This window comes from Leptosomus discolor, chromosome 1 (genome assembly GCF_034619465.1).
Source record: "Leptosomus discolor isolate bLepDis1 chromosome 1, bLepDis1.hap2, whole genome shotgun sequence".
Classification (NCBI taxonomy): Eukaryota; Metazoa; Chordata; class Aves; order Leptosomiformes; family Leptosomidae; genus Leptosomus; species Leptosomus discolor.
Window position 1 is genome coordinate 132,483,528 of NC_141391.1, and position 12,587 is coordinate 132,496,114.

General features: G+C 50.3%; 1 protein-coding gene across 1 annotated transcript; it reads right to left on the minus strand.

Annotated features, from left to right (window-relative positions):
• Positions 1-1,417: 1,417 nt before the first annotated feature.
• On the minus strand, positions 1,418-8,157 carry MLF2 (myeloid leukemia factor 2). Its single transcript, XM_086464820.1, has 8 exons — positions 8,086-8,157; positions 6,013-6,139; positions 5,508-5,543; positions 3,946-3,999; positions 3,406-3,531; positions 2,892-3,051; positions 2,563-2,803; positions 1,418-2,025 (listed from the first exon to the last, which is right to left on the minus strand). The coding sequence occupies exons 1-7, from the start codon at positions 8,133-8,135 to the stop codon at positions 2,625-2,627; spliced, it is 732 nt and encodes a 243-aa protein (XP_086320946.1). The 5' UTR covers positions 8,136-8,157; the 3' UTR covers positions 1,418-2,025; positions 2,563-2,624.
• Between the last annotated feature and the right edge of the window lie 4,430 nt (positions 8,158-12,587).

A 12,587-nucleotide genomic window follows, 5' to 3' on the forward strand; every position in this document is an offset into this window, starting at 1 on the left:
CCTCCTCCTTCAGCCTTGCTCTCTTCAGGGCCTGCCTTGACTATGACATCTACAGAAACTCAGTCCACTCCCGGGGCAGCTGGCTTATCCCCCTCCAACACCTACTTCACTGTCTCAACCAAGGTCCCTCCCTTCCCTCTCCCAGATGCCAGAGACCTCTCCAACTGCGCCTGTACATGGAGCCATTGCCCTGAAGACCAGGACTCCCACTGGGGTTTGCTATGGGACAAAATAGCACGGGGAAGCGGGGACAGAGCCTGGATTCTGCATCCTTTTTTCAGGGCAAGATAGTCAGTCCTCAGCGATATGTCTGGCTCTCCGTTAGTGCCTGTGTGTACAACATGGCAACACATGGCAAGATCCCGCACACCACTTCCAACTGTAAGTCACATAAATTTCCTGCCTTCTGTTCCAAATGAGTTTATCACAGAATCATGTAACAGTTTCAGTTGGAAGAGACCTTCAAGATCATTTGAGTCCAACCTTTGTCCTAGCTCTATCGACACCACCAAACCATGTCCCTAAGTACAACATCTACCCATCTCTTAAACACCTCCAGGGATGGTGACTCCACCACCTCCCTGGGCAGGCTGTTCCAAAGCCTGACAACCCTTTCAGTACAGAAATTCTTCCTAATATCCAGCCTGAACCTCCCCTGGTGCAGCTTAAGGCCACTTCCTCTTGTTCTATCACTTGTTACTAGGGAGAACAGATCGACCCCCGCCTCGCTACAACTTCCTTTCAGGTAGTTGTAGAGAGTGATAAGGTCTCCCCTCAGCCTCCTCTTCTCCAGGCTAAACAGCCCCAGATCCCTCAGCTGTTCCCCATATGAGACACACTCCAAATCCTTTATTAGCTTGGTAGCCCACTTCTGTACCCTCTCCGGCACCTCAATGTGATGAAAAGGTTTATGTAAGGGAGCATGCCAGAGCAGGAAACAGGCCCAAGAACCCAGAAGATCTTCCCCAGTCCTGTATTCCTAATGCCTCTTAAGTTTCACCTAATACTGAAAAAGTTAAGAAAAGGTCATTCTTAACATCAGCCTCAGTTGCAGGAATTAAAAAAAAAAAAAAAAAGAAATACTCCCTGGCCGTGCAGGAACCCCAGAGGCCCAATTCAGGGCTGCACAGATGACCAGGCAACAAGAAAGACCAACCCATCTCCCTTGAGCGCACAGCAAAACGACAGCAATTAAAGGGTATTTTTGCAAACAGTGGGTTCTTGGGTCTTCTTTCACAATTTCTATGTTGAGCATTATCTCACTTCGTAGCTCTATGGGAAGGCTATAAGGCTATTTTCTATAAGAAAATAAAGCCTTAGAATTAAACATCAAGTTTCTCCTCAGCAAATCCCCAACGCTATCAAAGAGGTTACTTAATTCCACAGCAGGCACAATTAGGTCTGCTGAAGGTAAAGACTGATCCAACAATTCTTTACAGTTTGTTTCTTTATTCAGTAAACATCTAGTTACAAGTTTCACAAATTAAAAAAGTGGGGGAGCTGACTGAAGAGGGGTCGGGGGGGGGCCCACAGGCTGATCCAGCTTTTGTTCTGCTGCTCCTCCCTTCTCTAAATGCACACATCCTTCTGCTTTTCCATAGCTGCACCAAGGAGCAGGAGGTGAATCGAAGCCTCTGCCCCAGTGAGGGGACCGACACGGTGTTCTAGCAGAATTCCCTCTTATTTCTTTCACAAGGGACTAAACACAAACTTCAGAACCCGCCCAACCCAGCACAGAAAAAGTGGAAAGGATGGAAGAGGCAAGGTGGCAGCTCCTCATGCCCACCACTACTGGCAGAAAGAACAGAACCAAGGGAGAGCAGAAACAAAATGGGCAATTAACATGTTCCTTGCACATCAGTGAGATGCCCCATGCCCCACTGCAGCACCCAAATGGGGCAAAAAAGAGCAATGCAGAATATTAGTTGCTTTGTTTCAATTCTTAAGTAGGAGGGAGGTTAATACTAAATTTCAGGAGGGTCCAAGTGGTGCTTTGAAGGGGCTTCAGAGTTTCACTGTCTGTACCTGGGAGGAAGGGAAACGGAGAACATAAAAAGAGTAAGTGGTGACTAGAAAGCAGCACGGAAGACAAAGACACGATTAAACCTGATGTCTAGACATCAAAAAAAAAGTAAAAGGAAAGTCCCTTTTCAATCACTAGATCACATCCTAATGAACCCTATGCAAAACACAGGAGAGCAGACACCAACACTTACTTCTATTTCAAACTGGACTGACAGCAAATGGTCTCTTAAGTTCCATACAATCACAGTACAAATACTCTACAGATTGTGATCCTACATCATTTCATACCATTTTGACCATCAGTTAAGGCTGACACCACACTTTCTTGCTGATGACAAAGTTAACTTAAACAGCTTCCACGTCCCCGTTCAGAACAGTATTTTCTCAAAATTCACATCTTCCCCTGCTCTCTAGATTAAGCGGGAAAATCCATTTCCAACCAACACTTCAAAACGAAAAAAAAAAAAAAAAAAAAAAAATCACATGGCTAAGAGGCAACAGCGCAGTGGAAGATGAGGAAACAAACTTAAGACTTACAAGAGTGTGTAGGTAGATTTGGGGGTGGCCACGCTGCACCCCCCACAAGGTCTGCTCTGGGTTCACCAGTCATACCGACGGGACTGTCTGGAGGGAGAGTCCTCAGGGCCCTGGATCGCAAGGCGAGTCCCTTCAGCCCGACGGCCACTGCTGCCTTCATGACGTCGGTAATCCAGCCCCCGCTGCGGCCGGAAACGGGATGTCTCTCGCCTCCACTCATCATCGAATGCGGCTGCATCGCCTGCGTAAGGAAAGAACAAGCTCGGATGGGGAGGAGGTGGGGAAGGAGCACCTGGGTTTGCCGGGAGGAGGCCATGGGCAGCACTCACTTTCATCCATGTTGATGTAATCCTGCCTCTCCTCCTGATCACCTGTGCGATGGTTCCGGGACCGCTGCATGATGTGGGCCCGCTCCCTGATGTGGTGTCCAATCGACATTTGTTCCAGGCCACTGTCTGAGTCCCTTACGGTCCGTCTAGTCTCACGGATCTGAGGGCAGATTCCCACGTAGGATCAACATTTTAATTCATTCTCCCCGCCCCATAAGGCACTCTGACTCTTGCCTGCAGTGTTTCAGTCACATGGCACCGCCACCACTCTCAGGATGTCAGACGCAACGTAATTAAGAGGGGAAAAATGGATTCCACCCTGCCAGCACTTCCCATCCCCTCCCAGTGACCCTCAGCATGGTTCAGTGAGTCACAACACGGTCCTCAAACTGCAACTGACTGCAAAGCAGCAGGACTGTGGATGACCAGCACTGAGCCATCAAATGAAGTCTATCCACCCACAGCAAAACCAGCAGCCTCATGCTGGGAAGGTGCACTGCAGCCTCCTCCTTACCCCGCCAGGTGCTGAACGCATCTCCGAGGTCTCTTGATAGACTTTGGGCCCATCACCCAGGTTGGAATAGGAGATGACAGTCGAGGAGGTAAATGTCTGGCAGTTAGCACCACTCGTCATATGCTCCTGCAAGAACAAATGGGGAATGGTATAAAGAAGGAATGGGAGGGAAGAAGAGATGGTAGTTAATTCTCTATACAACAAAGTAGGAAGAAATTACAACAGGAAGAATATAATCCCCATGGGTCCATCTTTCCGGAGAATACAGCTTCCTGTTAAATTAATTCTCTTTTCTTGCTAAACAAGTCTACCCCCACACTTCCTTCCCATCCATCTCTTCTCCCTGCACTCAGAGGGTACCCTGATAGCTCTCTATCACTGAATCCTGGTCACAAAGCAAGGCTTACAGCCTCTGCCACCTTGGAGGCTTGAGCACGGCCCATGCCAAAGCAGCACAGTAAGATGGGAGACATTAGAGGGTATGGCATGAGCACCCTCAGTACTCCCCTCAATACGGACTCATTTATGGAGGGTTCTTACCATGTTTCCAATCATGTCGTTCATCATCCCAAACATATCTATAAAGCCACCTGCCTGATAAAAAGGAGAAGAGAACACAAGAATAGTCAGTTTGGAAAGATACAGGAGGAAAGAACAATGAATTTTCTGCAAGCGACAAAAAACTGCTGCCTAAAAAGAAAAAACTTGTTCTTTTCCCTTTCTTTCAGTAGAGCAGAAAAAAAAACCCAGGATTTGGGGTTGCTGTTCTCTCCATTCTCTCAGGCTGCATTGTCCACATGTTCTGGCTCTCCAGATCTCTGGATAGAGCAAAGGCTGTTCCTTCGGTTTGGGTCTGACTCCTGATGCACTGGGGTTTGTGAGTCCAGGCACTCAGCAAGGTAAGAGAAGAACTCCTGGGATGCTCACTAACAGTGATCTTAACCATAAGAATGTCATCCTCGATGATGGTTTCACCTCATCACCATCAACTCTTAATTTAAACCAGGAAGTTTCCACTGGTTGTAGTTATTTCTAACATAATAACAAGTTTTCTTATTTTCCCTCCAAACACCTGACTTTTTAATCTATAAACCTAAAGGCTGCAGTAATAACCTGGGCCAGCAGGTCTCACGGGTTAATTGTGCAATACGTAAACAAAATTACTATGTCAGTTTAAAGTTGCTGATCCTTTTGTTTCGTTGAGTAGCCTCTTGTTCTTGTTTCCTGCACAGCAGTACTCACGCACAATGTTATTATCCTTTGAAGTCTATCAGTCTGTCCTTATTAATCCTCCTCTGAGCCACAACTACTCTGGGATGCTTAGGCTGTTTCACTGAGACAATCCTTGCAGAGCAAGGCGGCTAAAGTCACTGGATCTGGAATACCCTGTTTCCACTGTATTATTTTAGTAGATGATGGAGATCAGCTCACTCCAAGCACGGTGTTCTCACGTACACACAGCCATTCTCATTCCAGTCCTGTTCAGCTGAAGCATTCTGTTGGCTTTTCCATCTGCCACCACTGGCAAAGGACATTCAATAATCACCTCTGCCTACTGATGGCCAAGTCTTTTCCTCACGTTGTCACAGTTCCTCCATTACCTCCAAACAGATCTGCAGCTTCTTTTCAGACCTATGAGGTTATTAAGAGACTATCTGCTCTTCCTGGATATTAACTGTCCCAATTCCTATGAAATATTGTGCTATAACAGCTTTAGGGCTCTTCTCTGGTCAAGGTGCAAATACAGCCTCCTCATATAAACAGAGTTAGAACCTCTCTCCTAAAACAGCTCACGGACTAGATTAAAACTTCAGAGGGGAAACAAGGGAAAAGGCCTGCAGTCATATAGCAACTCAATGAGAGAGCTCCAAGAGAAACCAGCTGCCTCCAGTTTCAGTATCCTCTTCCATATTCCATTTGCTACAAATCTAGAGCTCATTCTGGCCTCTTCACACCCTCCCAGCCTCACTACCCATCAGGATAGATGGTCTTGCTCACAGATGGCTACATTTCAGCACCGGTTGCACACAGCACTGATGAATCTCAGTATGGAGCCACTACTTGAAAAGCCTCTAATTTTACCCAGAAAAACAGGAACTTACCATGCCAAGCATCCCAAAGGGTGAAACAGCTCCTGCCTGCCAGGTCAACAGAAAAACAGAACAGAGAATGACTTTGCAACGGCCAAAAAATAGATCCTCCTCAGAACACCCTCAGCCTTCTCAGAAACAGAACTGGGAACACTCAGGCCCAACAAACAGATCAAGAAAGCGCCCCACAGACTCATGGCGGTTCAAACCATATCGCCCCTAACAAGCCAGACAGAAGGTGATGCTCCTAAATATTGATTTAGTTATATTGATTTACGTCCTTGAGAAGTAGCACGTATTTTGTCCCTTCTTCCCATTCAACCCAGAACGCAGTTGTGTTCAACGTATTAATGCACATGGAACAAAGAAAAGGACAAGATCACCACCGGTTTAGAGATTAATTCTGCGCCCACCATCCATGAGCAGGCGAGGGGCGTGCCCAACCCAATAATGGTGGAAGACAGAAGCTAACAAGGCAGTTTAAGAAATCCTATCCTGTACTCAGCCCCTGTTTTACCTGCATCCTACGGCCAGCCTGGCGAGCCCCAGGTGTGGTCCCATCAGTGATGGCAAGGAGCGGGCCAAACCCGAAACTTCCAGAAAGCATGCGGTTCATGTGCTGCCGGTGGATGGCAAAAGGGTCCCTTTTGGAAAGATTGAGAGAACAATGGTGAGAAAGGGATGACAGAAGACAAAGCCCCGCATAATCCATCCATTTTGACTTTGAGTTTCTCTTACATAACTGTACATTCCTTTCCAAGCTCAAAATCCAGAATCCCAAGAACTCAGTGTTGCTTACCGTGATCCTTGGGGCTGGAAAGGACCTCTGGGATCTCATCTTATTTCTTGTAATAGAAGGTATTACATGACAGAATCCCTCTTGGGAACTAACTGATGTCTGTTCAGAAGTAGTTTAGTGTTCTGCCTCCACTAATGCTTTAGGACCAAGCATGACCAAGGCCATTCCAGAACCTCACTGCTCTAACAAATTAAAGTGACTTCTCAGATCTGCAGTCCATGTACCACCATCACTTCACGCTCATTTCCCCCTGTGCCATCAAAACCCTTTATGTTAATAGGTCTGTGAAACAATCACATCCTTCTAGAGTAGCAGTTCTTCATTTTGCGGGGAGGTGCATGAACACCCTCCTGGCTGCAAAGAGAGGACTACGCTTAATGGGACCAGAGAGCACGAGATCCCAGATATCGTCCTCTCACCCCTCCACATGCACAAACACACTCAAATGCAAGACTGAAATCTCCAGAATGGACTGTCCGGCCTGACACCGTGTGGCATCTCTCTCACCCAAGTAATCTTCATCTGCTGTTTTCCTACAATGTTACACCTGTCAAGGTCTATGAGACCACATAGAGCCTTTACAGATTTGAGAGAGAAAGGCAACAAAAACTGGTGTCCCTAACTGATTTTCCTTCCTTTCCTTCTTTTGTAGCCTCCACTTCAAGGGCTGCACGCATTCACACGTGCTGGAGGAGCAAGGATAGAAAAAGGAAAGTAAGGACAAACAGTCACAGAATATAGTGGCCACAGTAAAAAAAAGTCTGGGAAACACTGTAGCATTTCCCTGCACACTTAAATAGCGTGCACCTACCCCCCTTGAGCATGAATAACCTCAACAGCACAGAGCATTCTTGAGATCACAAAAGCACTGACTACAAACCAACACTTTTCTATCTCTACTGGAAATGCCTCTCATAACAAAAGCTAGACCCATACCTGCCACATCAATGAGAACACAGTCATTCTGTGACTAACTAGGACATCAAGGTCTCCTCTCTCGCTAGTCTGTTTACGGCTAACAAAATTCTTCCTTCTTAAATTTTATAAGCAAAAAACGGACTTTATTCTTCTACATAAATTAATTCCACCAAATTTCTAATAGTGCCACACTTAACATAATCAAATACATACTGTATTACATTCTATTCCTTATCCGCTTTGACAAGGACTACCAATTTAGTTTCACTGCCAAAATTTATCAATAGCATTCAATTTCTGGACTGTGGACAGAAACAAAAACATTCAGCAACAAGAATCCAGGAAGAGTTCGTGAGGCCTTTGTCAGATTTCAAGACTCATATTTCAAAACTACTTGTTGTCTTCTCTTTACTCAGTTCCTTACAACTTGACAACTGCTTTAGCAGCCTTCTCCAGCTCCATTAACGAGCACTGGATAGAACAGGAGATTTTATCTGTCTGAACTGAAATGCTACTTTGCATAAGAAAAGAAAAAATCCTTACGCAAAGAGATTAGGTATGCCAGCCCTCTCTTCCTCAGACAGTTGCAATGCCTTTTGGCCTACTTTACTTAATTATGCTTTCCTCCAAGACCACGCTCTAATATGACAGAAATCAGACCAACGCGAACCAGGTCATTCCCTGTGCTGCCCCTCAAGAGAATGTCTATTTTTCTCCAGACAGCTGCTGCGCTGCGGTACTTCCCGCAGCCCGGAAGGCCCTCTGCCCCGCTATTCCGACGCGAGGGTACCACACACCTGCCCTCCCCCCAGCCCCCCGGGGACGATCTGTACCCCCCCGCCCGTCCCCCAGAGGATGCCCAGATCGACTCACATGGCAAACATGGGGTCCTCCGGCTCGCCATCCCTCATCAGCCGGAACATGCTTCCCTCGGTCCGGGGCGGCCTCTGCGGAGGGGAGACGGGGGTAAGCACAGCCGAGGCAAAGGGCGGGGAGCGGAGGAGCAGTGGAACCGCCTCCTCCGCCCCGCGCCTCCTGCATCGCTCCCATCCCGGGCAGGTGATGGCAGCGCTCCGCCCCGCGCCGCCCTAGGCCGCGACCCCCCGCCGCGGCCCTACCGGCCCCGGTCCCAGGCCCAGGCCCCGTCCGCCGCACCCCTTCCCTTGCCTGCCGGCGCGCCGGTGGGTGCCGAGCGGAGGGCGCAGCCCTTCCCCTTCCGCGGCAGCCGGACGCCAACGGGCCGCTCACGCCTCCGCTCCCATCGCGGCCCGGGTCCGCGCTCGCCCCTGCCGCCCCGCGCATGCGCGCCCGCCCCAACCCGGGCGGCGACGCGCCTACCGGGGGAAGGCGGGGGGGGGGGGGGGGGGGGGGGGGGGGGAGAGGGGCCCCGCCCCTCGCCGACGTCGCCGCGCGCGCGCCCCGAAGGTCGCCCAGGCCGGCAGGGCCCCTCGGCAGAGCGCCCCCTGGCGCCCCGTGCTCCGCGCCGCGGCGGTGGGGCCCGAGGCGCCACCCCGCAGACCGCGCCCCCAAGCCGGCCTGCGCCCCGTGAGGGCAGCCCCGCACCCCGCAGAGCCGTGCCGCTGTCCTGGGCCCGCCTCTGCAGGGCCAGCCGCAGGCGAACGCCCCGGGCCGGAGGGGCCGTAGGCCGAACGCCGGTGCGGCGGCTTCCTCAGCCCGCCTTACCGTCTAGGAGGCCTTGGCGCGGCAGCAGCGGGCGCCAGAGCAGCGGAGTGCCGCTAACGCCCCCTGGCCCGGTACACGGCAGTGCCTGGTGGGTCTGGGAGCGAGCTGCAGCTGGCAGCCAGTGAAAACATGCCCCTGTCACAAGGGGCCATTGTTCCTCGGGCAGAGGCGACGGCGGAGAGGCACTGGGGTGTTGTTCACCTCCTGCCTCGGTAAGAGGAGGGGCGTCCGATGGGCGAGGAGAGCGCTCGAAGGGTCCGAACAAGAGGGAGGGTGGTCATGGGAGCCTCGGCCACCCTCACCGGCCAGGGGACGCCACAGAGGAGATGGAGGCTGCCAGCTGGCAGCTCACCATAACGATAACCCCAGCACTAACGGTGGCCTGTTAGTTCTCTGCCAGAGTCCGCAGCGAGGGCTGGGAATTCACTCGGCCCGGACTTCCCGCGTAACACGGGCACGTCAGGGGCACCGGCAGGTCCCCTTGCCTGCACTGAGCACAGGGGCAGCATACGCGCACCAGTGCTCTGCCAGGCAGAAGTGGGGAGGGTACTCTGTAAGGTGGCTGCGGGTCGTCACTGCCCCTGGGCAGCCGCCGGGAACCACGGGCGAAGCACAGGTACTCGGTGCATGCACCTACAGCAGTGGCAGGGAACCTCCACAAATCAGTGGGGTAACAGCCTCTGTCACCAACCTTGGGGAATAGTGTTGCCCTCAGCTGCCACCAGCTCCGGTGGATGACAAGGAAGAGGGCAGTGAAAGAGCTAAACCCTGACAATCCCTGACTAAGGCCTCATTGTGATACATAAAAGCTTTACTCACGTATTTTTGTTTAGTTTTTGCTTGTGTCTGTTTTCCTGAGTTTTCCTTCCCCCACAAGGATGGTTTTAGCTATTTGCTGAGCAAGGTTGATAAATAGATAACATCTTGCCTGACACCAATGAGACAAAGGTCCAGATATCAAGCAGCCATTAAGGAGACATCAAGGAGACAAAGCCGTCTACACATGCCAGATGTTAAGGAGATGCCCAGCAAACATCACTGCTTGTTACAAGAAGTTGCATCAGAAAAGGGGCCCTGGCTTGTGCTGAAGGAGGAAGATTCAACTAGCGGACAGCGTGAGGAAGACTATGAGTGACCACCGGAGAGTGAAAAGACCCTAACCCTAAATTTACTGCACATGCTTGGACTATGTAGATGAATTCCGGGAACTCATCACCGTAAGGCTGCCCTTCTCCGGAAATCTGATGAATATGTATAATTTTTGTGAACTGATGTGTTTTGGAGCACTCATGGTGGAACATCCCGAGTGCTGCCCAGCGCTGCAATAAAGAATGCCTGCTTAATAACACCCTGTTGTTGTTGACTTTTCACCTCGGAATCCTTACCCAGCCACACCCAGCCTCCCATCTCGGTGAGGAGTGTTAGAAAGCAAGGGGGTTTGGTAGCTCCGAATTTTGTATCAGCAGACTGGCTTGTTCCAGCTCAAGAGCAGGGCACGCTTCTGTAGCGGTGTTTCTGTTGACTGTTGCGTTCTGCTCACCATGCGCAGCAGCCCGGCTAAACCCCTGCCAGAGGACTGGAAATAGCTGTTTGCAAGATGCGGTTGAGAAATCGAACTCCTGGGTCGCGGCAGAAGCCACGTCCTTGGATTTTGGAGTCTGACAGAGGAAAATGACCCGGTAGCATGCTGTACGTGGTGGAACGCATAGGGGACTTGGCAATAACTTCTTGCTACAGCAGGTCTCAGAAATGCTTGGTGTCCAAAAGGAAGCGAAGGCCTTTCACTGGAGGCTCGTGCCTGTGCATGTGCAGAAAACTCTTCAGATGTCCCCCGTTGTATCCAGTAAGTGCCGTCTTCAGAGGCTGAAACTAATGTCCACAGCACGGAAGCTGTGGGTAGCAGAATGATGCAGGATGGTGAGGTGGAGAGAGACCCTATGGGCAGGGCACAGGCTGAGAGCAGTGACAAACCTCTCCGGCAGCGCTCCTGGGGGGGCTGTTCCTAGGTGAGCGGCTCTCCTGATGTTTCATTAGAGTGGGAGGAGTTGACCTGAACGCCAGGATTCAAATGCAAATGCAGGTAAAGAGCTTCTCGGGCAAGAACGTAAGCGTCTCTTTTTTTTTTTTTTTCTTCCCTCCAGATCTCGGATAAAATGACTTGCTGTCCTCCAGATACCAGTGATCCTCCCACTCCTGGAATGTCCTAGAGGTGGTAGGACTCCCTCAGTTTTTTTCCAAATACTATGTCAGGCATTGCTGCCTTCCAAACACAGAGATAGAGCAGGAACAGAAGAGTCTGGAACAAATATTGCTTTGCAGATCCTTTTTCTGTCCCTAATGCTGCTCCTGTGCAAGTGGCCTGAAGCCCAAAGGATGGAGTTTGTGAGACTGAAGGCTGAGACTGTGTGTCCTACTGGATATTTCTGTAGCCTTACAGGCAGTTCTCACACTTGATGAACCTCTGTCACCAAAGACTACATTACCAGTGGTATTACCAGTCCAGCAAATCTCAAGGGAATCCAACTTGCAAAGAATCATGCTGGTGGCAAATGCTGGGTGAAACCCTGAAAGGAGAAATTGGAAATGCAAGCTTTTTCAGGAACATGGACAAGCCGACAGTTGTGAGGAATGCAGAAGCTGTGATAGTGCGCTATTTGTAGGAGAGGTTTCTGTACAGTCCGCACCACATGATGCCTAACGTGCACCAAGGGGATGGCCATTTGCTAGGTTAGAATAACAGAGCACGTGGGGTGTGAATGAAAAGCAAGACTCCCATCTTGCTCCCGTCACATTCTCTATTTAGGCCGCTTCTGTTTCCGTCATTGACTAGTCTCTCTGTTTCCTTTCTTTTAAAGCTGCCCAGGTTGTGCTGGAGGCGGTGGAGGATGGGGGGAAGAGGAGGAAGAAGGAGCTCAGCAGGCAGCCAGGAGGAGGTGAGTGAAGGGCAGAATGAAAGAGGGATGAATGGCGCCACTGCCCTCAGCTCCACCTTCTCCCGCCTACCCCAGTTGCTGCCAGGCAGCCTTCCCCCCGCAGCCCCATTGCCCTCAGCAGCAGGTCGGCCAAAGGGGCAGCCACTGTGGAAGCATTTTAAAAGCAAACTGAGTATCACGTGGTGAAGGTAAATAAACAGCACGCTGAAAAATCCTGCCTTGTTACCTGCTGCTTTCAGGGACCGATCGGCTTGTCCAGGAAAACAGAAACAGCTTCTTAATGCGTCCAAATGCTCCAGGGCCCCTGTGGACACCTGTAACACAAAGAAATTCTCATTATCAGACGTCAGAGCTACCCACAGCCATTTCCTCATTGGTTCCCTTCATCTATTCCTCTGACGTAATCCTCATCCAACAACTACCTCTGACCTCAGATGAAGGGCACCTGAGTGAAGGACAGCTCTGATTTTTCCTCAAATGTGACAATTCATATTTGGGATGCTAGAGCCGGCTCGTGGTGGCTGCAGCTTGTGTTGTGCAGCAGCAATTACTTTACTCAGAATCTTTTGCTCATAATAAGAATGTGTCTGTCACACTGTGAGCGAGAACCACGACCTCCATCTGTGCTGTGTTAGCAAAGAGAGGTTCAAAAAGTCACGACTGAAAACCTACCCTGCTTCCCAGCAGTGCTTATTTAAATGTATTGCCTCTCAGGAAGCCATTTCCCAATACAAAGTTGGCCGGTGGTTGAATTCTTGG

Bases quoted from the DNA above. Each gene is read 5' to 3' on its own strand.
- MLF2 (XM_086464820.1), bottom strand. From the start codon at position 8,135: ATGTTCCGGCTGATGAGGGATGGCGAGCCGGAGGACCCCATGTTTGCC. The intron at 6,140-8,085 runs GTGAGTCGATCT...TCTTTCCAAAAG, and splicing joins GAGGACCCCATGTTTGCCAT to GGACCCTTTTGCCATCCACC. The intron at 3,532-3,945 runs GTAAGAACCCTC...TTGTTCTTGCAG, and splicing joins ACGACATGATTGGAAACATG to GAGCATATGACGAGTGGTGC.